Source organism: Anser brachyrhynchus, assembly GCF_964034855.1.
Source record: "Anser brachyrhynchus genome assembly, chromosome: 4".
Taxonomy (NCBI): domain Eukaryota; kingdom Metazoa; phylum Chordata; class Aves; order Anseriformes; family Anatidae; genus Anser; species Anser brachyrhynchus.
Window position 1 is genome coordinate 840,890 of NC_137698.1, and position 27,471 is coordinate 868,360.

At 39.7% G+C, this 27,471-nt stretch overlaps 1 protein-coding gene across 1 annotated transcript in view; it reads right to left on the reverse strand.

Annotated features, from left to right (window-relative positions):
• Positions 1-2,858: 2,858 nt before the first annotated feature.
• METTL14 (methyltransferase 14, N6-adenosine-methyltransferase non-catalytic subunit) overlaps positions 2,859-27,471 on the reverse strand; it is a 36,280-nt gene continuing 11,667 nt past the window's right edge. Inside the window, exons 3-13 of the mRNA XM_080589113.1 lie at positions 26,835-27,032; positions 26,500-26,588; positions 25,690-25,777; positions 18,886-18,966; positions 18,466-18,553; positions 16,145-16,235; positions 14,430-14,571; positions 11,937-12,029; positions 10,473-10,589; positions 7,633-7,843; positions 2,859-4,452 (exon numbers count right to left, since the gene is read on the reverse strand). Of these exons, the coding sequence (XP_080445239.1) occupies positions 4,139-4,452; positions 7,633-7,843; positions 10,473-10,589; positions 11,937-12,029; positions 14,430-14,571; positions 16,145-16,235; positions 18,466-18,553; positions 18,886-18,966; positions 25,690-25,777; positions 26,500-26,588; positions 26,835-27,011 (1,491 nt within the window). The 5' untranslated portion in view covers positions 27,012-27,032 and the 3' untranslated portion in view covers positions 2,859-4,138. The remainder of the gene's footprint in view (positions 4,453-7,632; positions 7,844-10,472; positions 10,590-11,936; positions 12,030-14,429; positions 14,572-16,144; positions 16,236-18,465; positions 18,554-18,885; positions 18,967-25,689; positions 25,778-26,499; positions 26,589-26,834; positions 27,033-27,471) is intronic.

The following is a 27,471-nucleotide window of genomic DNA, read 5'->3' on the forward strand; positions in this document are numbered from 1 at the left end:
TGAGCTCCCTCTGACTACAGACATTCCCAAACCACGCTGTGTTGTGCAGCCTCAGCACCACCCCAGCAAAAGGGGAGGAAACCAGCCACGCTGAACACTGAAGTCACACACCGACATCCAATAAACCTTTCTTTGCCTCTGTTCTGCTATGCAGGGCCACCAACCAACTGCACTGAGACACCCTTCTTCTGGACAAGCACCAGGACTTTGAGCTCCACCTTGCACTGCTCTTATTGATTAACAGTTCCTATTTTTATAGACTTGAGTGTTGGCTAAGCCAATTGTTTTAAAGCTGTTACGAATGACGTGATACATAATTTGACAAGTTACTAAAAAGTATTTAATATATTCAAATAGACTTTAAAAACTAGTGGCCTGGCAAGCCAGTATTACGTATTAAAGCCAATTTTTACACTGCCCTTCACACATCATACAAAAAAACCCACAGACATCTTCCATGAATTTGGAAGAAGCAATTTGTTTTGCTAACTGGTGGAATCACAACAGCATCTATGTAATTGTAAGACTACCCCCTGCTTTTTTGGTTTCAGGCATGAGGAAATAAAAGAAGCTGTCAAAATTATACTTGGAAGAACAAAAATAACAGCAGTTACTACTTATTCAGATACTTCCATCCTCATTTCTTGTAACTTTTTTTTTCTTAGGTGAGTGTAAGCGAGCATAAACAATGAAGGAGGGGAGGACTTTTTTTTTCCGAATTGTCCTCTCATGGGGGTGGGTATTCAACAAGCTGCATTCGGGTTTATGTCCTCACACAATAGGAAAACATCTACAGCCTTCCACCTTAGGAGAATTAAGATTTGAGTAGAAGCCAAAAGAAAAGCAGAGATCCATCACAAGCAGTGTGACATTTTACTCCTTCCATTTGACACACACAAATCTAGTAAGAAGAACCTACTGAGACAGCAGAACCATTTTGTACCCCCACGTACCTGCTCTGTACCACCCGTACCATATCCCTTGACTTTCTGCTATTTAACTCCCATTTTCAGATCAAAATTGTTTGCAGCCTAAACTCCACTGAACAAAGTGTTCAGTGACTGAACATAGACACCGAGTCCATGTGCATGATACTGCATTGGAGAAAAACCTCAGAAATCTCCAAGAGGACTGCATCTCTCACATTTCAACCAACTTATCACAGCTGGCTGTATCTGAGGCAGAAACAATTCTTAGGCTGGATGTAAATCACACAATGATTTACAGCTGACTGATGTTTTGAAATCCCTTTGACGCAAAATGCCAGAACATCCTGAGTATCTTGTCAGTGCAATTGTCAAATCCTGCGCCTAATTTACAGAGGGTGTATACGATATTCAAAGTACTACAAACCTCTTCCAGAATGGAGAGGCATGACAAGACCTAGACAGGCGTCCCAAATCAGATTGGTGGCATTATGCATTTATTAAAACTGGAAAGGAAACTTGTTAGGCTTTTTAATCTTCAAGAATAACATACTCAAATTATGTCGCTTACAGTAAATGAAATATTCATGACTTCACCAATTATGAGCGTTATCCTACTTCTGTTAAAGTGTTGAAACTGAGAAGTTAACTGACCACTGGTAATAAAATTCAAAGCTTTTCATCTCTAGTCACCACTTTATATGTGGCTCAAATCATCAGTGATTAAACAGTAAAAACATCTGGTCTTTTTTTTTTTTTTTTTTTTTTTAAGTAGAATAAAAAACAGTGCAGGATTTTCTAAGTATCATTCCACAACCACAAGTATGTTACATCCATGCATTACTGTCTTACCTTTAGAGGCATGCCACCACTGTTGAAACAGCACCTTCAGAATATGACCAGAAGGCATCTTTCCTTCACAGGTGACAAGCAGGAAGCTTTATTTCCTTGCCAGTTAACCTCTATTAGAAAAGTAAGGCAAGTTACTTGTTACCAATGTAAACATTACAATTCCTTGGTGTAGTTGGCCCATCCAAATACAATCTAACACCCTCTGGAACAGCAGACTTCTTTTTTCCCCTCTTACACTACTTCAGCTATTTCAGCTTTGAAGGAAAAACCCAGAAACTCAACTTCGCGTATTCAAGAGGGATTTCCTAGAATTGTTTACAAGACCATGTATAATTAATTTCATGTCACAAGTCTCAAGCAACATCCCTGCTTCTGCAAACCAATACAGACGCAGGGCTCATTCGGTTCTTTTTTAGGTCCCATCTTCAGTGCAGCCCACTCTTCTATGTTAAGAGCAGTCTAAGAACCAAACTACCAGCTATGGACATAGAAATAAAAGAAGGAAATGAAAATTAATATTTTCTACTAACCAAGGAAAAAAAATATGTAATATGCCACTGGCACACAGGCTACCTTCTTAAGATTGATTAAGTGTCTCCAGTATTTACTTTTTGAGTAAGAACATGATTAAGGCAAAAATCAAGAAGAAAATGTTTTCTTACTGTGGCATAACACAACTCCCAAGTGCTGTTCTCAGTAGTGTTTGGCAGACTTTGCTGACAGCCAAGTGAACACAATGTTTAACCAGACCCCTTTCCCCCCTCCCCCTTCCAGTCCTTCTTCAGCTTTCCAGATCTAACAGGAAAAAACAAAATGTAAGCAATAGGTGAGTTTCATTTACCCTTTAACAGCTCCTTAATACATACAACACCAAGGCAGTGACATTGACCAGATCATACAAAAACCTCTGTGCTAAGATTTCATGCACTGAAAGAAAACTTGAGTAACCCCCCCCCCTTTTTTTTTTTTAAAACAGCAGACAACCACAATGGTAGGAAACCACAATAAAACTTACTTATTCCAAAACCTTAAGAAGAAAGTAAACCCACAAAATATTTACAAAATTATTTCAACACTGGCTTTGATAAACAAGTTTAATAATTCACTGCTTTACAGGACAGTTACTTAAAAGCTTGGCTTCAACAGATAAACACTGGGACTTAAAAGCCAATTTTCCCAAATCCATACCTAAGAATTTGAGATGCCAACAGCCAGGTTCGTTCACTCTACCAAGTACTGTCCAGGAAGCTCAGAGTTGCAGCTCTGCTGAAAGCAAGTAGTGTACATACCGCAGTGAAGCGCTTTCCTTTCATGCTGCTCTCTGGAGCTGATCACCAACAATCCATTCCCAATGCAGGTGGGGTCCACAGGCAAAGCAAAGCGATCAGTCTGATGACTGCGCCTTCTTTGTTCAGCTGCTTGTGCTCAGGAAGCACTCACTCACCTCACATCACCTCAATTTCCAGTATGGTGTCTAACGAGGTCTTTCTACTACAAACATTGCAATTGCTCTGCAGTGGGTCTGGTTTTCCCTACCAAAGAACAAGGCTATTACTGCCAGAGGCTGGGTGAAAATCCCTACTCAAGAAATGATCCAGACCTGTACAAGTTCTGGACTGGATATAAACGTACAACTTCTTGCTTTCACAAAGTACAACATGTGACTGCACAGAATCACCACTCTTCCCACAACTGACATGAAGAGCGAGTGCATATACTTCACAAATGAAAAATAAAACTTGTTCCCTATTCCCAGGAATAGTTTGGGAAATTTAAACCAAATAAGAAAAAAATAGAATTCTATTTATTCAATTTGTTCCTTGGTTTAAAAGAAGTTAAAACAGGTGTCAGTATAGACACAGCACTTTTTCTTCCATGAATAAGAGAATAAGTCTGCTATTACCATGCAATTCAGAACTGCATTTTATGCCCATTCCATCCTATTAATGCAAGTCAGCCCCAACCCGGACCTACAAGGAAGGAAAAGGAATCCATGTTTTGGAGAAAGTGACAGTTAAAAAAAACAACACACAGCTTGCAAGTTTTGTAAGCGAACAGCAAGTATCTTCGCTTCAGTCCTATGCATGGCTTGAACAGATGGTGCTCTCTGCTTTGACAACAGAAACCGTTGGGAGGCTGAGCTTAGTGCCACCAGGTGCAGGATCCTGCCTGCCAAGTGAGGTGATGTGCCAGGCCAGTCACTGAAAGGCAGAGTATTCGGAACTGCTTGCACAAAAAACAGTTTTAAAAGTCATCTAGCTTGAGTCCCCAGAATAATTCACTTTAGCAAAAGCAAGACTAAGAAAAAGGTTTGGAGATGAGGCAAGGGACTGGGGGAAGAAGTGATTTCCTAGCAGGCGTCAGCGCGTGGGGAAGCCTCCCCTGTGGGTACCTCCACGACCCCCTCTGAAGCCCCCCCTCTCACCCCGAAAGTTAGTTCTGTTCCTCTCTCTGCCCCGCTCTCCTCGGCCTGCTGAGGTGCCGCCTCTCCCTCCTCCCCTTGGAGCGCCACCACCCCGGTCGGACTTGGACTTGGGTGGTGGTGACTTGGGCCGAAGTCTCTCAATCTCTTCAGTGCAGCCAGTCAGGTGGGAATTTGGAGTAGTGAAGTATGAAGAATATGTTTCTGCGTTGAAATTGCTGTTTGTGAGGGTGGGTCCTACAGTCAGCCAGCCTAAGGAACAGAAGCAGAGTCAACCAAAGCACTAACCTTGTGCTTCAAGGCCACCACAAGCGATGGGGAAAGGCCCTTATCTACATGTCATCTGTACTGGACAGGATGAAGAGGTCACCTCTTGAAAAACCACAGTTGTTGAAAAGTTAAGATGTTACTTTGACATTTGTACAGGCTTTTTGGGTTGGGTTTGTTGTGTTTTTTTATTTGTTTTTCTTCTGGTTACATATGGATATGAGAACATTCAGGCTGTGGTTTTACAATACCACTTTGCCTGCTCTTTTCACTTGTTCCTATATTACATTTTCTAGCCCCTCTGGGACTGCACTGTAAACCAGACCAGTAAATTCATCTAGTTTAAAGATAATCTCCTCCTCTTCTTCCCCTCTTTGTGAAAGGTGTTTAACTTTGTCTCCAAGAACAAACTGTGACATTGCAGCCAGGAGCACAGCATTCAGTAAGCACACATTTGAAAACACAGCAAAATATCAATGCTGCTGAATCCCATGATATGAAAACAGAGTTTAAAGAGTTAAGCCAACATGTTCATGTACAAACATAACGTTCAGTGAGCACTTCAGCTTCACCAAGTGAACCAAGGAGGCAGGAACATACTTGATTTAAATGCCTATCTCCTCAGAATATGAACTAAAATTGGGTTTGGGCCTAAAATAAGGCTTGACCACTTGAAAACGTCACAGGAAATTTAACTTTCATTCGCATCATTTTAATGAAGAAAAATGTGGTTCAGCGATCTCAGCAACATGCTAATACGGAAAACAAGAATAAAAGAAAGAAGGTCTATTTGTTTAGGTTTTCATACTTCATAGAGCACTGTGGAGATTCACAAATTGAGTAATTCTATATTCAAAGTGCTAATCAATAAAAAAACAGCATGCTCTGCCAACTTCCCAAAGAATAAAGGGATTTAAAGTACACAACCTAATAGCAGGATAACCATTAAATTTAAAAATACAAATGTTGAATCAGAAAAACATGACATTGTGACACTAACTTATGAGAATTCACCTACTACAGCATTGAAGTAATGCCTGAACAATGCATTTCTACAAAAAAAAAAAAAAAAAACCCACACACAAACCGCACTGAGACATCACCATGAAAATTCAAAGCAAAGGCAAGCCAAAGAATAGGAAGGGCCAATAACCACTACTCTCATTAATCTACAGTCATGTAAGCAAAACCGAAACAGTACTTTGATATGTACTTAAGTAATACTGCCTACAGTTCCTCTACTGATATACCACTTTTTCCAATCACAATAAAAGAAAAAGCAGTATTTTTTCTGTTACAGATTAATATTCATATTCAGTAAAACAGACCATGGCTGGACTTGTATCCATTTCTCTTCTGCCATCCAAACTCTTCATCTCTACTTGGTATAAAACAGTGTTATACAGAACTGCTAGAAGAATCTAAATCAAGTGAAACCACAGCATTTTTACCTCGCCATCCTCCAATCTCCTTTATTTTTGAAAAGGTCATGCTGTTGCTATACACTGTTCAGAGACCAACGCTCACAGCACCTGTCAGTGCGTAAAGCATGACTGCGCTACCCATGACACCAGGTACAAAGTCGGTCACCTCAAGCACCCACAGAATCACAGAATATCCTGAGCTGGAAGGGACCCTCAGGGATCAGCGAGTGCAGCTCCTGGCTCTACGCAGTACCACCCAAAAATCAAACCCTGCGTCTGAACTTCAGCAGCCTTGGTGCCCTGTGCACCGAGGTCCCAGGGACCCTGTTCCAGTGCCACGGATAACTGAAAGAACCAGGACCATTGTGTTGTATTTCACGTTAGACTTTAAGGCAGAAGTGGCGCTGACAACTGATATAAAAGCCAAAAATTGTGTCCAGATATATCTTATTATTGCAGCCTTTACTCTCCTGCAGCAAAATTACTTCATCATACATGGCAAATTGGAAAGCCTGACCATCTAAACAAATAAAATGCAGTACACTTCAATCCATATATTTCCACGTTATCTATCATACTAAATAAAGCACCCAGTGTAAGACACTAGCTCTTGAGATACCGACAACAGGTCTAGCACCAAGCTCAGAGGGATTTAAAAATCAGTTTAGAAAAAGAAATCATGCTCCTGAGAGGTGTAAACACATGCCATGTGGGAAAAAAGAAAGCTGAATTTTGTTATACTCACTGATGAATTAAACACATGAACAGGTGAAAAAACATTGGTTAAAAAAAAATAAGCTATTTCTGAAAAAATTATAGTTGTCACAGTTTCCAAACAACACAGCTTCATGACTGACAGATCTTCACATAAATTAAACACACACCTCCTTGAAATCTATTCTCTGACCTATGACGTACCTCTGGAAACCTCTGTAGGACACTGGTATGATTTTTACAAGCAGAGAGTTCTGCTGCTGTGTCTTGCACATGATTAAGACATCTCAATTTTTACAGCTGCTGTGGCATTTACTTCACTATTAAGTCCAAAAAAATGAAGTTTAGTAGGAAGGAAATATACAGAATCTGACCTTGAAAGACAAAAAACCCACGTTTCAGTATTCCAGTAGAATACTGCACAATTTCAGCATTCACCTTCAATTAGGATATGGAGAGCACAAAAGCCTAAAGATCGTTCTTGTTGTTTGAGCAAGTATTTACTTCTAAAAAGAAGTATTTATAAAACTAAACAGAAAACAGTGGTACCTGAGTCTGTGACTTGGACTTGTTCCTAAACATAACAGTAAGAGCAGAAATTATAACCGTAATATCACTTGGTACGGTTCCATGCGATGCTCCTGCCACTAATGGAAAAGTCCCTTTGATACTGTCACAGCGATGCCTCAGTCCTTCTCTGCTGAAGAACATCAGGCTGGTTAGTTGTCCGGGAACAGAAGGGTAGGGAAACCTGGGAATTTCTCCATCCAGCAGGCTTCTCACTCCCTACTAATTGCCCCTACAGAGAAGTCACCAAGATGGACAAACACTTTGGCTCATGCCACAACTTGTTCAGAAGGTTTACTGAAATCTATACTGCACTGTCTGAAGTTGCAGCTAGTGCAGAAGGACTAAATATTACTGTCTCAGCTTCCACCAGAACCTATCAAGTGGCCTCAGATAACAGAAGAGGGCTACTAAAGTAAACTAAAATTTAACTAGTTGACAAAATAAACATCTCAGGTACCTGGTCGAATTGTACTGTCCCTTCCGAAAAGATGAAGACGTCGTCGTCCAAGGCAGAAATGCTCAATGATGTGGAAAATCTCTACAGGCTTTTCTATGTTGCCAATTTCAGGCTCTTCTGTGATGATCAGGTCAATGTCTACATTAGCATGGATGAAGTCACCATCTGTGCTGCGACGCACGGTTCCTTTAATGCCCATGAGGCAGTGCTCCTACACACAGACAACACAGAAGAGCACCCGTCACACGCTGCCACAGCACAGGCACCCGTGGGTTAAGGGAAGGAAATTCTAGGCACAGTACATCTCACTGCTATACAGAAACAGCCCGAAGCATGAACTAGAAAAACAGAACGAGCAAAAGCTACCAAAAGGGCTGTTTGAAAACAAAGCCGAGAGAGCGCCAGTTACCTGGCGTGGTGAACTACACGCTATGAAGTGCTAGAACTCAGAGGATGAGGTAAGATATTTGAACTTCTTCAATTACAGCAAAGTTAGAGCCGCTTTGGGCTGGAAAAGCTGAGAAATCGCCACAAGAAAAGAAAGCGCAAGGTAAAGGTAAAAGCAAGAGAACAGTTTATTGTATCAGCATTCTGATCCTACCTTTTTTCATACAAACAATTCCCAAAGTTCTCAGTCACACAACAGTGAAAATCAGATCTATTTTTTTAATATCGTATCTGTTACAAAAATAGCCTTTACCTTCAGATTCCTTTCTACAGGATATTGCTGCATCAAAAAGTAAAACCACTATGAAGCTATCAGTACAATCTCAGTCAATTCTGTCAGCATTAAAAGTGTTCTTTAAGTGTAACAAGCATTGCTTTCCTTTCCTCTAGGATGCTATAGATCTCTGGAACTCACTAGTACGTAGGATCTATGAATAAGAAATCACCCTAACCGGTACAGGATGAAATGCAGGCTCTACATACTAATTTCAGATTCTGTTTCTGGGAATACTAAACCTCAAATGAGCTATTTTCCCTGATACCATAAAGCCCTGATTTACTAACCATCACCAGACGGCTCTAAAGAAGATGAAGACAAAAGTATGTAATCATTTCCAGACTTCTGGCAAGGGTTTTAAGAGTTAGTGAATAAATATGAAAGGCGAAATAGGTGACCTATCAAATATATGCAGTTGATCAACTGCATGGAAGCTGCATCGTTTTTGGACATTATATGTACCTAAATAAAAGCTTGAACACTGCTAAATAAATTACCCATCAAGCAAAGCTTCATGATTCTAGTCTTTAGAAGAACTATCCAAAATGCCTTATTTTCATAATATATGGAATGTCACTCATTAGCACTGCAGATTCTACAACAGGTAGCACAGCACAAAGCCTCCATCTGGAGAGACACCTGAACTAAACACAGATGGACAGTATTTGCTATTGTAATCACTGGTAAATATATTTTGCACAACAGAGCTATTTAGTCAAAATAACCTAGTTGAATTTTCCATGTTTAGTACATAAGTAGTGACCTCAGCCCAACCCTTGTTCAATAAACAGAGAAATTCCCTAATACCAGAAACTACTCTCCTCCGTTAACAAAGACATGAAAGTGCCCCCCAAATCCTCCTGTTTTAGCCTCTCCCTCGTGAGCAAGCTGCACATATTTGCAATACCGTATACAATAAACATACAGTATTTATTTACTTACAAATATTTATAGCTAATACAACACACTTTCAAACAAACTTCAGATTAATGTAAATGCAAGTCAAAGAAAGATTCCAGATATCTTAAAGGGAAGTTTATACTTCTTAAAGCTTGCAAATCTGAGACAGAGTAGAGGATGTTTAACACTAATGAATAAGTAATGAATGTAGAATGAGTCCAGAGGTTAATGACACTTTAAATTATCAGCCAATGCTCTGCATTCAGTAAAACTGCCACAGTTATATTACAGTATACACAAAATAATTCATTAATCCTATTAACTTTTTTCTAAGGTCTTGAATAATATAAGTTTGAGTCTCTTAAATCAGAATACATTTTTTTTGTCCTCTGCATCTCTTGCAATACACATCATCTACAACACATGCCTATGAAACTGCTTAATTTAAACCAAGCTGACTGATTCTGTCACTTGTGCATGACAGTCATCTTCAGGAAGATGCTGACTAAACTATGGTCCCTGACAGTCTTCCGTCTGGTTCAAGTTCAGGGCACATACCTGAATATATATGTTTAGAACCATTAGCCAATCTTCCACAATGATTTTTCATCACTACATCAATTTATAGTCTACAGTTTTAAAGATTCAGACATCAAATTCAGCCAAGATCTTCTGCCAAGTTTAATTCCAGCCAAAAGATGTTCCTCTACCAACAACTTCTCCCCTCTGGTATGGAAAGAAGCTTGTGTGCTACACAAGAGGTTTTACTAATAGTGCTCATTTACTATTCACCCATGACTGAAATGACCCAGAAGACAAAAACACTACAATGTACAGTAGCATTTTCTATACATTTTTCCATTCTCACTCTCAGGATTTCGTTCCTGTTCCCTCAATCTACAAACCCTCTTCTGCCATCTGCATTTCAATGAGGCTCAGAAGTATCACATTTAGAATATTCTAATAGAAATTTACAATGCATTATTAAACTTAGATGATACTTCTGTACCTCACGCTGAGTGAAGTCAAGAAGGGGACAGAATTTCATCATGCATCCTGTGAATATTTTCATATAATGCACTTTGTGGAAAAGAACTCTGAAGCCTTGGTATACACTTCCCTGAAAACAGGTCACCAACTGCTGTGGAGCACCAGGTGTTCGATTAGCACGAAGGAACAGGATGGGAACAGAGGAGGAATCGAGCCCAACCTTTACCTTGGTTCTTTGGAAAACAGCCTTAGGGTCTAGTGTCTTCGTCTTTCCAGGATTGTTCTTATTCGTTTTAATCCAACAGATGTCCTCACATCTTCTGTAACCCCATTTGCGTAGACACTACATGTTACAGACATAAAACAGTTCACAGTACACCAAAAACTAAAGGAACCTAAACTGAAAACTAATATGGATACTTGACTTTTCTTAAAAGGTATCTGGAAGAGAAATATGTCACAGATGAATGAACTACTTCACTGGCATGACTGTACAATGTTTTGTCAAGCTGTCAAAACAAAACATTTACGCACACACTGATTTGTCTACATACCACTTTTTTTAATATCTAACCACTGCACAGATACCCTGCTGAACTGGGCACACATTTTTTTATTTTTTTGTTAACCTCGTGACACTTAAAAATTTAATCAGAACTAGTCAAAACAACAGATGCCTTGGCCCTGTGCAGGTATTAGTGGAGAATCAGGTAGTGTTTTACATCCAAATAAAATTCTATAAAGGACAAGATAAACAGCCAAAAGCCTTTACTATCACTTTGTGTTTTTTCTTCTTCTGTATTTAAAAACAAACAAAGAAATCATCTTACAAGCCTATTTATAAGCCTTTTTAACCTTTAACTCCTGCTTGTGCATTCTTGCAAAAGAAGGAAATTCAGCATTAGAGACCTAAGCTCCTTCAGCTACGGCTGTGGTCAAGAACTGTCCAGCTACTATGAGCAAGTCCATGACCAAAATCATACGTATGTATAAAAACTACTTTAACCAACCTCAGAATGAAAAATAGGTGATAAAGCCAATAGATTAGTAACCACAGATTGTCTTTTAACAAATATTGTATCATTTTTTAATAAAGCACTGCTCAAACTAAGAAAAGAATGTTTTGAGCATACTGGAAATTCTTAGTCCACCAGCTCCAACACGAAGCAGTGCTACCATGGTATACACAAAGATTACTCTAAAACTCCAAGATCTTCCAGGGTAATAAAACCTCACAGCTTACTACAGCAGAGAAGATCTGCTTAACAGTGCCACACACACAGTTCTGTCCTACTTTATGAAACAGTAGCACATTTCTACTAGAAAGAACATTTCTAGCAGAAAACTTAAGACTTGTTAAAAACCAATGATTTAAATGCATTAAACATGGCAACCTGCTCCTGTGGCAACATGCATGCACCAAAAAACAAGACAGAAGTACAGCTTTCTAGTCATGAACGAATTGTGCTTCTGCACAGTCACAGCAGCTCATCTGCAAAATTTTAGTATCAAAACAGTTAATGCCAGATTCACTTAAATGTATTTAATCCACTTTAAATTACATATCCTCTACCAGAGTAACAAAATATCTCTGAGCCTTTGCAGCTGAGAATTCTATATGGAGAAAGTCAATGATAAAAATAAACTTTAAAGCATGTCCCTGATAAATTGAATTAAAACACTGTCTTACCACTCGGCCAAGATCCAGACCCTCTCCCGAACCACACCATAGAAACACAAATGACCTTGGGGCAGCAATTTCTTCAATTTCCAATTTCATGATCTAAGAATAATAAAATGTTTCTGAATTAAATATTTACTTATTTTTTGTATATAACCCTCAATTATACCAGGATAAATAGCTAACAAGTGTTGAAGCATTATCACAGAAACCATCAGAAAGCACTTTTATTAAAGATGTTAGTTCAGACAGCATTATCTCTATGGCCATCTTCTTCAAATAGTTTTCCAGAAAGCATGTTGTGCAAGTTAACTTATCAGTACGTGTATATTTTCAACGTAGTTGATGATCAGCTTGATTATTATTTTAGCATAAATTCTATCTGCATAGAAAATTCCATTCTTAAAAGACTAGTACAATCCACGTGACTTTCTTTCTAAACCACTGCTTCATTGCATCATTCTTTGGTAGTAAAAAGATTTAGTAACAGAACAGGGGCGCTCTGGTTCTTTTGAGCCCTGAAGTTACTTGTGTGAAGCTTATGAAAACATGTTTAAAATAAAAAAATAATAAAAAAATACACATAGCCTAATTCCTATTACCATATAGAAAAGACATTCTCTCCATTTTCACTTTCAGAAAAAGAAAAAATAAGAATTTATCAGGACAGTGGTTCAACAATGACAAACGAGAAACATGCAGGATGAAATAACTTCAGACGCAAAGCAGCTGTTTCTCAGTACAAATTGAAGAGATTCATCTGTAACTTGCCAACACATTAAATTAAGCTTCATTCAGCATCATTGTGAAGAAAAATAATGCAGAAGAAGGCAGTCCAAGATGATACAACTCAGGACTAAGAGAATGACTCCTTACTCGAAAAAAGAAAGAAAACTTCCAGATTTTCTGTTAGGACAGAGTATTTTTTCCACCAGACAACACTGCCAGGCATCATTTCTGCCTGACATAACAGGATGGCTAACACAGAAGCTATCTATTCCTTAACATCTCCTTAACATTCCTTAACACCTAATCTATTATTACGGGTATGAATACCTTTGTTTTCAAATTCTTTCCTTAAAGGTGGACTGAGTTTTATTTTGTTCACTTGATTGATTAGTTTGACTGATTCACTTCTGAAGTTACATACTCACAGGTTTTGGCTTTAGGAGACAAACTCAATCTAATCTACAAGGAAGCTGTCCCCCTCATAACCCTCCCTCCAAACAGCATAGAAGACAGATGACAAAAATCTCCGCTACAGCTGCTTCAATCCAATGATTCACTTGTATTATAACAAATTAGCTGCTAACAAAGACAATCTGCATACCTTTCAAATAGGGTCTCTGAATAATATGTACGTATTAACTGCATATTCCAACCAATATGCCTGAATCTAAGAATTACTGACATGGTTACTGAAACAGTTTTTAACCAGCTATTCTGCTCTACTGCTAGAGATGGTCTGTTTTCTTATGGTTTCTTTGTTTATAAATGGGTAAAATGTACATACATAGACTAGGACCACTCTACTGGTATTCAACATTAGTACTACAAGATTTTTTGTTCAATGCCCAAATTAAGGAATACTCAAGCTTGGCAGCATGCTTCGTGTCACCAAATTGCTGTGCTTAATGAGATTCAGTACTTCAAGGCCTCTAGGTCTCACCCTACATTTCTAGAGCTGACTTTATAGAAAAGGTACAGACATAAAACAGTTATGTATCACTAAGTCTTGACTGTTTTCTTCTTTACATCTACGTTGTGTTACTACTGGAACAATTTTTAAATCTTTTCTGTAACTCAGTTCTCTGAAGCTCAATAAAACAAAAACACCTAAACTGATCTTGAGAAAGATCACATCTTACACGCTGAGATTTCTCCTTATTCAAAAAGCCTCTGAGGTGACCAAGTAGTAAAGGAATATGTAAATACAAGAAAAAAATCATAATCAAGATTGATCTATTTTGTCAGGCTTCTCAAGATTACAATTGGATTGTTAAAATTTCATACCTAGTCAATACTTCAGAGAAAGAAGGTACATCAGAAACATATACTCATCTACTCTTTTGACTAAAGATCAATGTATTAAAAAGCATACTTTAGAAACCTCTTCAAGAATTTCAAGAAACAAGGGACTATTTACAGTGGCGATATTGTGAATTTCAACAGCAAAAATCAAAGAGAAAAGGAAACTCTGAATTTGGGAGTAGACAGAAAATCCACTTAGTACATTTAAGTTTTCCGTAAGGCTCTTGGAAAACAAAATGGTATTTCTAATTCCTTAAACTCCTCGGGGGAAGAAATGTCTTTTAACACAAACTCTGTAGGCATATGTATGATATAAAAATTGTTTTTAATAAGAATCTAGACTTTTGGTTTTGAAACACATCCCATTTTTCTTTAAACACATCTCTAAAACATTCTGCTACCAATTTAAGTCCTCAAACTAATCCTTAAGTACATGTATTAAACCCTTTCCATAGCAAGAAAAACGCTTACGTCATCCCAGGTCCAGCACTTTTCATTGGCAGTAATGCCAGTCTCTCTGTAGTATTCTTCCAGTGGTGGTTCCAAGAGAATCACATCAAATTTGGACTTCAGTTCCCTAATATCAAAAGCTTCCAAGTCTGCTTGTAAGTACCTATTTAAACAAAAGATGATCAATTGCTTGGAGAAGTTACAACAGTGCTTTGAAACTCAGACTCCACACAGCACTTCTGCATAGCAAGTTAGGAGGAGAGACTCCCATTTAGTTCACGAAAGCTTAAACACACTAAACACAAGGAAGATGCATAATGCATTCTTGCTTAACCTAGACTGGATGCTGTTACATTACATTTTTTTAAAAGTAGTCTCTCTCTCAATAAACATTTTTTAGGGTTCTACTTAGCAAGCAGGAAACAGATGCCTAGATAGACTGTACAGCAATATCTTCTAAAGAATCACTGAACATTTCATACATTCCATGGACAATATAGGAGAAAACATCAACATTTGAGTTAAACATGCTCACTGACAGGCTAACAGACTTCTGGTTTGCTTCACTTCAGAAAAGCGGCATATTTTTAGAATTGCCATTTGTTTTATATTATGTTGAGAAAATTCTGAATACTGGAAACCTGGTTACTTTCACATAGTATAAATTTATTTCTCTATCCATGTAGCAAAAGCATAATTCCCTAACAAGTTCGTTTAATTAAATAAGCTCAAACTCACCCTTATGCCTGGCATCTACACTGGCCCACTGGGTACTGCTGTATCACTATCCAAAAAAATGATACTCTGTTCCCCCAATACCTTTCGTTTCAAAACACTTGATTAGCAGACTACCACCACCCTTCCTCCCAAAAATTTATCTGGAAGAGATGATTATTCCATGAATGTATTCACTGCTATCAGAATGTGGCATCTGATTACAAGTTTTCCCTTTTTTTGCTTTCAGGCTAAGCATGCAAAAATGCATCTAACTTCAAAATAGCAAGTTGAGTTACGCAGTTTGTGTCTCAGTTGTTTAGACAACCTCTTCAAGTTTTTTCATGTCATTTATGAAATAATGCTGTTTTTCTGGGTACAGATTAGGATTGCATTTTAAAAGCATGAGGTTCACATTCAGATAGGTTCAAACTCCTGGGAGTAACATGCTGCATGCTTATACTGCATCTAGCTCTCAGCAAAAAACTGAGAGGTAATTTGAAGTTAATAGGACAAATTATTTCCAGACAACCTAAACTTTTTTGGTCTTAAACCGCAGAGTAACATCTGATTAATAGACACTGAGACGACACCTGAATATTATAAAAAAACACTTTTAAAAGAACAACTAAGGTTACATTGAGGCCAGTTTTCAAAAGGTTTTCTTGTTAGCATATACTACATGATACAAAGAGATTCATGATCATATGGTGTATTTCTTTCAGTTCCCAAATAAAAACCTGCAGCTCAATTGCTTGGCAGCTCAGTCTTAAAAAAGTAAAGCTTCACATGCTGTAAATAATCACACATTGGAAGAAAATTTATTTTATATATTACATTAAACATCTAAATTAATGAAAACAAACTGATTTTATTCTTCTGAAGTTTCAATTAATTTGTATGCACAATCAGAAATAGAAAATGTAAATTCTGAACAGGTGCTAAAGATAGAAATTTGCAAAGCAGACAGCTAACTTCGAACCGGTCTGGAGAAGAAAGGTGTCTTCCACAAGAACACTTACATGGGAGGAGTGTTAGATTTAGATATCAGCTCGTCCTTCAATCTGATGAGCTCTCTAAGTTTTGGATATTCTTCAAACCTATCTGCTAAGCCTTAGAAGAAGAAAACATGAAGTTAACATGTTAACACTTAGCCTTATTTTATTTTTTGTTAAAACAAACCAAACTTTTCAAAGCAGTTTTTTGTTCAGTACTTAACAAAAGCTTCCTGCCTTTACCCAGTTAGCTATGGCTAATGCGGCTGGATATTATTGAATTCAGCGTCCATATTCTAATCTTCTCTAGAGCACCACACTGATCAAGAGTTCACAACTCCTTTTATAGGAAGGGATATCTTTCATTTAAACTAATAGCGGAAGAACGATGAGAGAAAGCTATTTTGTTGTTCCCCCATCCATAAATTTATATTAAGATATAATTAACACTAATTTCCACCATTGTTTTAGTTGATCTTTGAGGACTATCTCTACAAAAACAATTGGGTTGTAGCTGGTTCCCTTAGGCCCCTTATACAGAGATCTAGTGCTCAGGTAAGTTGTGGAGACTTGAACATGGGTATATTTATTTATTGGATTTCAAGACTTAGCTTTATGATTGCTAATTTTCAAACTTTTTACATGCACTGAATTCACAAGGGAGAATCCTAATTAGGTTTTCTGCAGTAAACGTTTCTAAAAAAAATAAAAATAAATCAGTACTCTACAGTTCCCCTCCAAAAACGTAGCCAGAAAGAGTATATTTCTGTTATTGTTAACAATAGTCTCAGCAGAAGCTGAAAAGGTCCCAAGCAGCTTTAGAGTTATTTACAAAGCCTCATGATCATTCACATTTACTACTTCAATGGAGTGAGAAAAACAAAAACAAAACTCCTCTCCTTTAATTCAAACTTCTGAACTCCTAACCCTAGGCATTACAGTGGTAAAAGAGAAGTTGTTAGTATGCATCCCTGCTGTCTCCACAGTTACTTATGTATAAGAAAACCAGAAATTATTTTCATCTTTTCCCTCAAACACCTAGCATCTCAAAAACACCACCATGTTGTTCTGATATCCACTACTGTGTTCCTTCCAGTGGAAGTAAAATACTCCTGACCAGTGGAAATGGAAGCTGGTTACCAGCAGCTAGGCAACAGATAAAAAAGAATTTTCAATCAAGAGAACTTTAATTGTTTAAAACAAAACAATAGAAAACAAAAGCATTCTCTCAGATGCTAAGTGTCTCTCCCTGGTATTATGGGACCACTACCTCCCCTACAGCTTTTTACAGCGTAGCTTCCAATTTTGAACTAGCACCCAAGCAGAGTCTCAGTGTTCACGCAGAAAACTTATGCTAACCAATATGCCATTCTTTATGCAGCACAGAAGTGAGAGTAAATAACATGGGCTGACATCCACTCTCTACATACTCAGTTCCAAGAACAATGTACAACTACTTGAAGTGTGTAACTGTGAGGCCCAGATATTTTTAAAATAAAGACATAACTGAGTCAAAACAGTTTTAATACTAAACATCCTGACGCGTTTTACAGAAGCATTCACAAAAATAGAGAGAAGAAAAACTAATACTAAACTAACTGCCTCAATAGGCAAACAACCCCTTTTTAGGCTGGCACCTATATACACACCATTCTTTCCCTGACAACTGTAAACATGATAAAATATGGGCTGAATAAAATGTTGCAGACAGCTACAGACAGGAAAGTGTCCTGCCTTGTTTTAAAGCAGGTAACTACTAGGCACCCATTCTGGGAAACAGGACCAAACAGGACCCTTGGTTTTGAAACTATTAAATTCAGGCTTAATAAATTAAGACTTCAAGAGCAAGTCCTTAGATGGCCCAATAAACATAAACTTAAAAAATGACATCCTCTAAATGCAGTAATGCATTGGGACTTCTAATGAGTTGTCAGAAGTTACAAACTTTAGCTGGTAAACATTATCCATATTGCTTACTGCTTTGAATACTTAAGTATTATCTGTACTCTACATGCTCAGTTACATTTCCAAAGGCTTCAAAATCTGCTCATTAAACTCATCCACCTCATTAAGCTTAGTTTTAAAAAACTTTTCTTGGTTAAATACTTTCAAATAAAATCCCAAGACAGGCTGGTTAATATTCTCCTAAACGATAATAATCTTCTAAATGATTAAAAAAAATCATTTACATGAATTTATACATTGATATGTATGCACAGAGGGACAAAACAATGAAGTACATACATGTGTATCTACATTTTCCAGTAACTGTGAGAAATTAAGAAAGGAAAAAAACCAAAGTGCTAGTGAAGAAAATGAGGTAATGTCAATCAGTTAGTATGACATACCGACATCTCTGATGAAGTTCTGGGGTCTGTGTCCTGTATCCACAAAATGCTGACAGTAATCATTGTGGGGATTTAAGCTCTGAGTACCCTAGAGAACAAACGGATATCAGTGACAACTACAGCGATATAACTAAACACACACACACACTGCATGTGTTAGTCTGATAAGAGAAAGTAACTGATTTTTTTTTCAACGTGCCTTTGTAAGCCAAACTATTCAAGATTGTCGCATTCTTCCTCCCAAATCAGACTCCCCATTACTACTGCTCATTGTTACTCTTACATCTTTCATGAGAACCTGTGAATTTCAGTTAATTACTTCAACCTTTAAGGCTGTGTTTCAAATGTAATAAACTGCAGAAACAGTTTAACACAACTATACCATCTTTGACTAGACTTCTAATTGCACAAACTGCTCACCTTCAGAAAGGTACTGGAATCTTTGTAAATCTCTTCTTCGTAGGGCAGGTTCTCTTCATCTTGCTGCAGCTCTACTTCATCCTGGGAAACAGAGCAGATTTTAGAGGTGCATAAGATCATGCTGTTTCTCTCCTTGTTATGATTCTGCTTCTTAATGAAGTGAGCGAGCTGTCTACAAACATAAGTCACCTGTAACAGTGCATCATGAATGGTTCAAGAAAAGTTTTATATTAGGGGTGAAGGGGGAAATGACCTGTAGCCAAAACGCTCTCTCTCTCACCACTGATGACAGGGTTACTGAAAAGGGGTCAGGTGAATAAAATAAGAAACCATTCATTTCTAGACACCAATAGTGTAGATTGCGCTTTACAAGGTGTAGAACTTCAATTTTTGTCCCAGCATTTTTTCACTCCTTGAACTAAAGCGAGGGATAGATTTTTTGAAGTTCTTCACTAGTACAATCTTTTTCACCTTAGCAGCTGAAACCGTCTCCCTATATAGATCTGTTACAGTCCACACCATGAAGAAACACTGCATGGTATACAACAACGTCTCATTTGGACTTTTTTGAAAAGTAACTTTCAACTTCCAACTTGCCAGTCTCAAAACAAGCAGGAAGGAGGAATTTTATCACAATTTTTCCCCAGTTAAAGTCAGCAATTGTCCATTCAACAGATTTCAGGGATCTGTCACACTGACACACTCTGAACTTCCAATGCAGCATTCACAGAGAGAGCAGAAACAAAAGAGACTCTCCACGTCACTTTGTTTTTCTGTTCATCCTGAAAGAGTCCATTATACATAAATAAAATTGAAGAACCACTGAATAACATCATCTACCATATTTGAGTAGGACTCACATACTCTTTCACACATTGCTGATTACAACAGAAAACTTAATCAGTTAATATGGTGCTTTGTACGAGAAAAGCTGTGTGAAGGCTGAAATACAAAGAAAAGACATTTTAAGATAGACATTTGATTTCTTAAGACAGATTTCTCTTAGAAAACAACTCCCCACCACCACCACACATATTAAGTCAAAAGATGCAGAGAAGAGGCTCTTACTATCTCTGCATTTACCCCATACTAGATAAGCTGTTTGTCAAAAAACAGAACAAGAAGTTTTCTCCCTGTTTTGATCCCTCCAGCTGTTGAAATTGTGAAATAAGCTCTGTGTTCTTTTCAACTTGGAGCTTAGAACCAACTTCTGAAATGCCTCACAAAATCAACGGGTCAGAGACTTTCCCCTCTCTTCCCCATCTCCCCAGTTATTTTGTTAGATAAAAAGAGTAACTCAGGGCAACAGACTTTTTTTTGTTTCCCTTAACCAGACCCCTCCCCCCAAAAAAGATTATTATCAGAAACAGCAATAGTATTTACAAGGAAAAGGAATGAACAGCAGACAAACACCAGCAAGTGCTATTCAGGGGAAAAAAAAGCAGAAAGCTCGAGTTTTACTAAAAACTGCTTGTGTGATCATAAGATAACACCTGTTTTCCCTCTCCCATCTTCCTCTAAATCTTAGCCTTCTGATGATAAGCACTTGTTAGATACCTTCTAACTTCTAGACTTCTGAGTCATCCCAGTCCTCTTTATGCCTTCATAATAAATAAAAAAAAATATCTTGCAGCCGCAAAGAAAAAAACAAACATCAACTTTCCAATGCCAAAGCACAATATAAAGACAGATACAGAATGAAATTAATAACAGTACAAGATAGGATGTTCTTGTACTGGATTTACAAATTTGTTTTATTGTTGCTAAGTTGGGGAAACAAAAGCTAACCACAATTTTTAAGTGCACAGTTTTTTCAAATGACTAAAGATACATTAAGCAATTAGGAAGATTAAACAGAGTAAGATTATTTCGACATCCCGAACAATGACAAGGAGGCATTCCAAGCTCACAGACCACTGCTTGCAGAAACAAAGCGAAAAAAAAGTATCAAATTAGGCTGGCAGACAGCAAATTCGAAGGACGTGTAATATTGTACTTAGTAAAAAGGTAAAACTCTGGAACTCTTTGCTACAGGACTCTGTTGACACCAGACATTTATACGGGTACAAGCAAAACCGATGAAATTTACACCTGGGGAAGGGGAGAGATGGAGCATCACAGCTCCCAGAAGCCTACAGCCAGGCTGGGAGGGGCAGTAGGTAGCCTAGTCTTAGTACGCATCACTTTCAGTTACAGGCTAGGGAGCTCAAACTAATCCTGGTACAACTGTTACGGTTTGACAAAAACACAAGTACTGCACAAGTTCTTCAGAACCAAAACTGAACCCTCTGACCTTAAAATCTCCACTATTCATTTTTGCTAGTGAAGCATCTGTCCCACATCCCCCACCTCTGTGGTGCGCAGTGCAGAGCCCAGCTCCCAGGCAGAAGTCAATCTGCTAGTGTGCAGCTGGACAAGCAGTCTGCTCCACGACATGCAACTCACACAGTGAGGAGCTTCACATGCAGCTAGATGCTACTGTGGCAGCCTGAAAGACCTAGAAAGATTTCATAGAAAATAGTCTTTTACTTTGATTTTGTCTCCACTAAACATTTATTCTTTTTGCATACTCTTTATTTCTCTATGCTACTTTGCTTCTGGTACTTGTAAAGTCAGCCTTGTGGATCAGACAGAAGGATCTGGTTTTTTTTGGGCTCTACAATAGATTTCTTCTAGTTTCATGACGAATACCCATTTCTGCCTTCCCTTTCTTCTTTATGAAAAGAATACTGTATTTTACACTGTCGGACAGCCAGCACTGCTAAAAATATACGAGTGTCAAATTGAGGACATGATAAAACTGTTATGCAAAGGACTTGTCTAACACCACAGACTACCCATCAATGAACATCCCTCCTCATTTAACTGCTCCATCCCCTTCCACTTCACAACATTCTTCTGACAAAAAAAGTTGATTACAAATTTGGGATTTTAATATATTTCAAAAAGAACTTCTAATGCAGACTAGCATTTAATCGGGAGACATTAAATTAAACAAACATAATACTTCAGATGCGACAATTTACAAAATACTGATATAAGAGTTAAAACTCCTTACATTTGAGTTTTTCTTCCAAATAATCAAAAGAATCAAGAAACGGAAACGTCTCAGACCTATGGACAGGACTCAACAGAGCCTAGTCTCTGGGTCCCTGGTGGTTTTCTTTTTTTTCCTCCCCCCCGCCTCTACTTGTAGTAGCCAAGTTTTTGACTCTTTCAACCATAAAAAGAAATCCTGACATTTTACCAAGAAAAACATCCCATCCTCTTTTTCACTAAGTAGCCCTTTATTTTCATATGAGATGAAAGCTTATTAAAAATCACCACCATAACTTAACATTTATTCTACCAAAAACAAACAAAAACACATTTCTTTGCATCAGAAGTTCCTAAAAGGCTGAGATTAACACACTTAATATTTCACAACAAATCCTGCTCTTAGACTTCCCCCCCAATAATGAAAAAGCCCACAAAGGACTGACTGACTGCCTCACGCAGAACCCAACAATTCAGCAAGTCAGGGTTGTACAGATGTACCAGTCACTTTCCATCAGAAATATTTACCTCTAATTTTCCTAACAAAATGGACACATTTGTAAAATCTGTCTGTAACGCTGGTAGCTAAGGCTACTATTGCTTCTTCTAAAACACATTAAATTCAAGCCAATCAGGCTTGATACCCTAAGTATTTAGATTTTTAGACCAGTTCATATTACAAGACTAAATTTGAACTTGCTCAAAGTACTAACAAAAAGGTTATATAAACACACAGGATTTTACCATGTTCTTATCTCCTTGCCAAAATGGAATTAACAATGTCTGCAAAAAACAGCTGATGGCTCCATTATAGATTTTCAACTTGTGCATTTCATGTTCCGTAAATCTATTCATCTGCCAGATTGAAGTTGATCTGAGATAGCATTACTGTAACATTTTTCCAATTCCAACAATATAGCAAGAGTTTGACCCCCTGTAAGTGGTTACAGCCCACCTCAGAGTAAGTTTCTCCATGTTAACGACAAGATTCATACGCTAAACACAACTAAAGTGACTTAGCCACATATATCACACATACGCACAAAAAATCGTTTAACCACATACTTGGTGAAAAATGGATAAGGTATATAATAAAGAAATATGAACTGATCATGCGTGAGCATGTGCTCTTAAGCACTTCACAAATATTGCATGCACTCTGAAAATCCTTTCTTTGAGACAGTGATTTAATTGGTTTGCTAAACAAGATGTAGAGACTACCACTTAGCACATTAAAAAAAGAAACGTCTCTCTACTTACAGATAGACCTCAACACTAAGCCATCAAAAATGTCCGGTCTTACATCTACTTCTGGTTTTAATAAGACAGTACTATTGAAAGCTTTATAAAACTGAAGACAAACGTAACCTCACTTTAAAAAATAAATGCATCTATTTTTAGGTGCCCAGGGGAACAGCAGACATTATTTATTTCGTAAATAAACTGAGCTTGATTCTACATAATCACAGAAGCAAGATTATGAGGACAAGGAAAAAAGGAAGAGGGAGGACGCATGCTGCAACAAGATACAAAGCAAATTAGAAAGACAGCTGTATCATAATCGTACTTTTGTTTAACCTCCTTTCTCTACTATGTTAGCCAGAGTGCTACATTAGATACGAAACAAGAAAGCTATCAAACAGCACTTGGAAGATTATTTGAAAAATGAAGGGCATGAGAGTTTGACAACCACTCATTTTTCAATGACCATGGAGGCTTTTTTGTTCCACCCCAACTGAACTTTTCCTGGCTATTTTTGAGACTTAAGGTATACCCCGAACCAAGCCTCCTACTACCCTTCCCTTAAGATCCCTTAGTTCGTCCATTCATCCAAAACAGTATTATTTTGCACTTAGCAGGGAGGCTGGAAGACACCCTCAGCTTCCCCACACCTCATCTAATGACCTGTGCAGGCTTTTCTTCTGACACAAATTTTGCTCAAGATTTTTTCGTGTAGCCATGCACATACACATTTTACCACTTCTTCCCACACAAGACAACCAGCAGTGGCACACTGCCGTTCCCTGTGGGCACTACCACGTGAACCCACCTTCTCCAAGGAGCTGTGCTAAATAAACTTCCAAACATCAGGTTCTGGTGAGCTTCCAATGCAACGTACCTAAAGCACATCTGGAGAGAACCATGCTGGCTAAGGTCTTTGGAAATATCCTTGATATCCTTGACATTTTCTAAGGAAAATATCAAGGAAGATGCTACTGAAGGACGTATCACAGAAGTCATACAATGGTTCAGGTTGGAAGGGACCTTGAAGATCATCTAGTCTAACCCCATGCCATGGACAGATACACCTTCTGCTAGACCAGGTTGCTCGCAGCCTCACCCAGCCTGACTTTGAACACTTCCAAGGATAGGGCATTGCCAGATTCTCTGTGCAACCTGTTCAGTGCCTCACCAACTTTACCATGAAAAAATTTCTTCCTCACAACTAACCTAAATCTACCCTCTTTCAGTTTAGAACTGCTGCCTCTTGTCCCATCACCGCATACTCTGGTAGAAAGTTTTTCTCCCTCCTTCTTAAAAGCCACTTTATATATTGAAAGGCTGCTATAAGGTCTCCCCAGAGGCCTTGTCCATGCTGAACGACTTCCATGCTCTCAACCTTTCTTAAGAGAGGTGCTCCAGCCCTCTGATCACTTTTGTGGCATTCCTCTGGTCCCACTTTAGCACATCCACATTCTTGTACTGGGGATGCATCTTGAACTGGATGCAGTGCTCCAGGTAGGGTCTTACAAGAACAGCGCAGAGGGTAAGAATCATCTCTCTCACCCTGCTGGCCGTGCTGCTCTTTGTGCAGCCCCTGATACGGTTGGCTTTTGGGGCTACAAGCGCACAGTGCTAGCTCATATCTAACTTTTCATCCACCAGTAACCCAAGTCCTTCTCTGCAGGACTGCTCTCAATCTCTGCACTGACATCAGGAATTGCCCTAGCTCAGGTGCAGGACCTTACACTTGGCCATGGTGAACTTCAGGAGGTTCACGAGGTCCCTCTGGATGGCATCCCTTCCCTCTCACATATCAACTGCACCATTCAGCTTGCTGTCACCCACAAACCTGCTGAAGGCACAGTCAATCCTACCATCTACATCACTGATGAAAGTATTCAGTAGTGCTGGCCCCAGCACAGACCCTTGGGGGGCACCACTCTAATTAGTGGCTTCCCATCGGACACTGAGCTGCTGACTATAATTCTCTGGACACGGCCATGCAGACAATCCTTTACTCTTTAGCAGCCCATCTATCAAACTCACATCACCCCAATTTAGTTGCAACAATACTGTGGGAAACTGTATCAAAAGCTTTACAGAAATGCAGGTAGATGACATCAGTAGCTCTTCCCTTGTCCACTGATGCAGTCACTCCACTGCAGAAGGCTGCTAGATTGGTCACCTCCCTGTATTCCACACGTTTTGTTGTAACATCCAGGAGGATCTGTTCCATGATCTCACCAGGCACGGAGGTGACAATGACTGCTCAGTAGTTCCCAAGTTCTCCTTATAACCCTTCTTTAAAATGGGTGTAATATTCCCTTTTCTCCAGTCACTGGGATCTTCACCCTACTACCATGACTTTTGTAATATGATGGAGAATGGCTTAGCAACTACTTCAGCCCTCACGAATATTTAAAGAACCTATACACATCCCATTTATTTTTATTTATACATGCACACATACATGCACTTTATGTGCCTCTCAGGGAAGCATGAGTACCAGAGAAGAAAAAAGTCACTTTTTCCTTTTTGTCCTACCTTATATTCTTCAATCTCTTCTTCATCAGCTTCTCCCTCATCTGGATATTTGCGTTTTGCATTTGGAGCAGAAGTATCATAAGAAGCCCTAAAAACATGCATAAAAATCCTCATACAAAACAGCTTCTAACACTCCAGAGAGAACATTTCTGAAATCGCTGAAGATCTGTCTTAGCTGCCTGCTTCCATTAGTTTGAAATGCTTCTGAAACTTCACATAGGGGAAGTTGTTCCCCTCTCAGAATACTTGACACAAGTACATCTTCCTAATGACAAGACTCCTGACAAGAGCTACCTTGTGTCGTTGTTCTTCTGTTCTAACAGGTACAGCTTATGCTAACTGAGGCAGTACCTATCGCAAATTGGGCCTGCTCACACATGAAAATCTGCATTACTTACATGTGAGAATCAATAAGCACCAGCTACTCCATCCTAGTTTTTAACTGAACGTTTCTCTCAAACTGTAAGAACTTTTAAACTAAACTGCACTGTAACTGCTCTTAGTGAGAGCTGTGGGGCAGTGCAGGCAGCATAGCCTAAACTAACACCTCAGTTCAGCTTCACAGAAACTTTCTAACACAAGAAGAGTGTTGATTTGTGAACTGATGTTAGAGGTTTTGACTAAACTGTACACATCTCATTAAAAGTTCGGATGTGAGTAATTCAGGCACTGCCTTTCACCGACTTGTATGTTTATACATAAGTGGTATACTCTCACTTTGCTGCCTGGAAAGCGACCTCGCCCTACTCTCCTAGCAGTTAGAAAGCACAGAGGGCTGCCTGCTGACGGCGGGGGCAGGCCGATACTGACCGACACGTCTCTCTGGTCTCGGCGATCTCCCGCTGGTCATCCTTACTGTTCAGCACGGCGCCGATGCTGTCCGCGCTTTCGGCTCCCAGCTGGAGGAGAGGCAGCACAAGCTCACGCCCGGGTCCCCGCCCCAGCACCCACCGGAGAGCTGCGCGCCCCGAACCCCTGCCGGGCACCGCCACCCCCCCCCCCCCCCCCCCGCCCCCAACGGCGGCCGGCGACCGTTAACGGCACGGCCGCACCTGGCGCTGCGCGTGGGGAGAGGGCGGGGCCCGCGCGCGCGGCGCGGCAGGGGCGGGGCGGGGCGGGGCGGGGCGGGCAGGGCCCGTCGGTACCTGCTGGGCCAGGAGCTGTCGGCGCAGCTTCTGCCGCTCGCGGATCTCCTGCAGCCGGCTGTTCATCCCCGCCGCACCGCGCCGCGCCGCGCCGCGCCGCCGGGATCCCGACCGTGCGTCACTTCCGCCCCTTCTGCCAATGGGGGAGCGCCGTGGCGGAGGAGTGGCCGGGGCCATGTTGGTTGAGGGCAGCGGGGCCTGGAATCACGGAATAACGCGGGATCAGCTGGTCCAACCACCCCCTGCCGCCAGCGTCACCCGCTAGGCCATGTCCCCAGGCACCACGTCCAACCTTTCCTTGAACACCCCCAGGGATGGTGATGCCACCACCTCCGTGGGCAACCCGCCCCAATGCCCGACTGCTCTTTCTGAAATGTCTCCTCATTTCCAACCGGAACTTCCCCTGGTGCAACTTGAGGCCATTCCCTCTAGCCCGATCACTGGTTACCTGTGAGAAGAGGCCGACCCCCAGCTCCCCACACCTTCCTTTCAGGCAGCTGCGGAGAGCAATAAGGTCTGCCCTGAGCCTCCTCTTCCCCAGACTAAACACCCCCAGCTCCCTCAGCCACTCCCTACAGGACTTGTGTCCCAGGCCCCTCACCAGCTTCGTAGCCCTGCTCTGGACACGCTCCAGGGC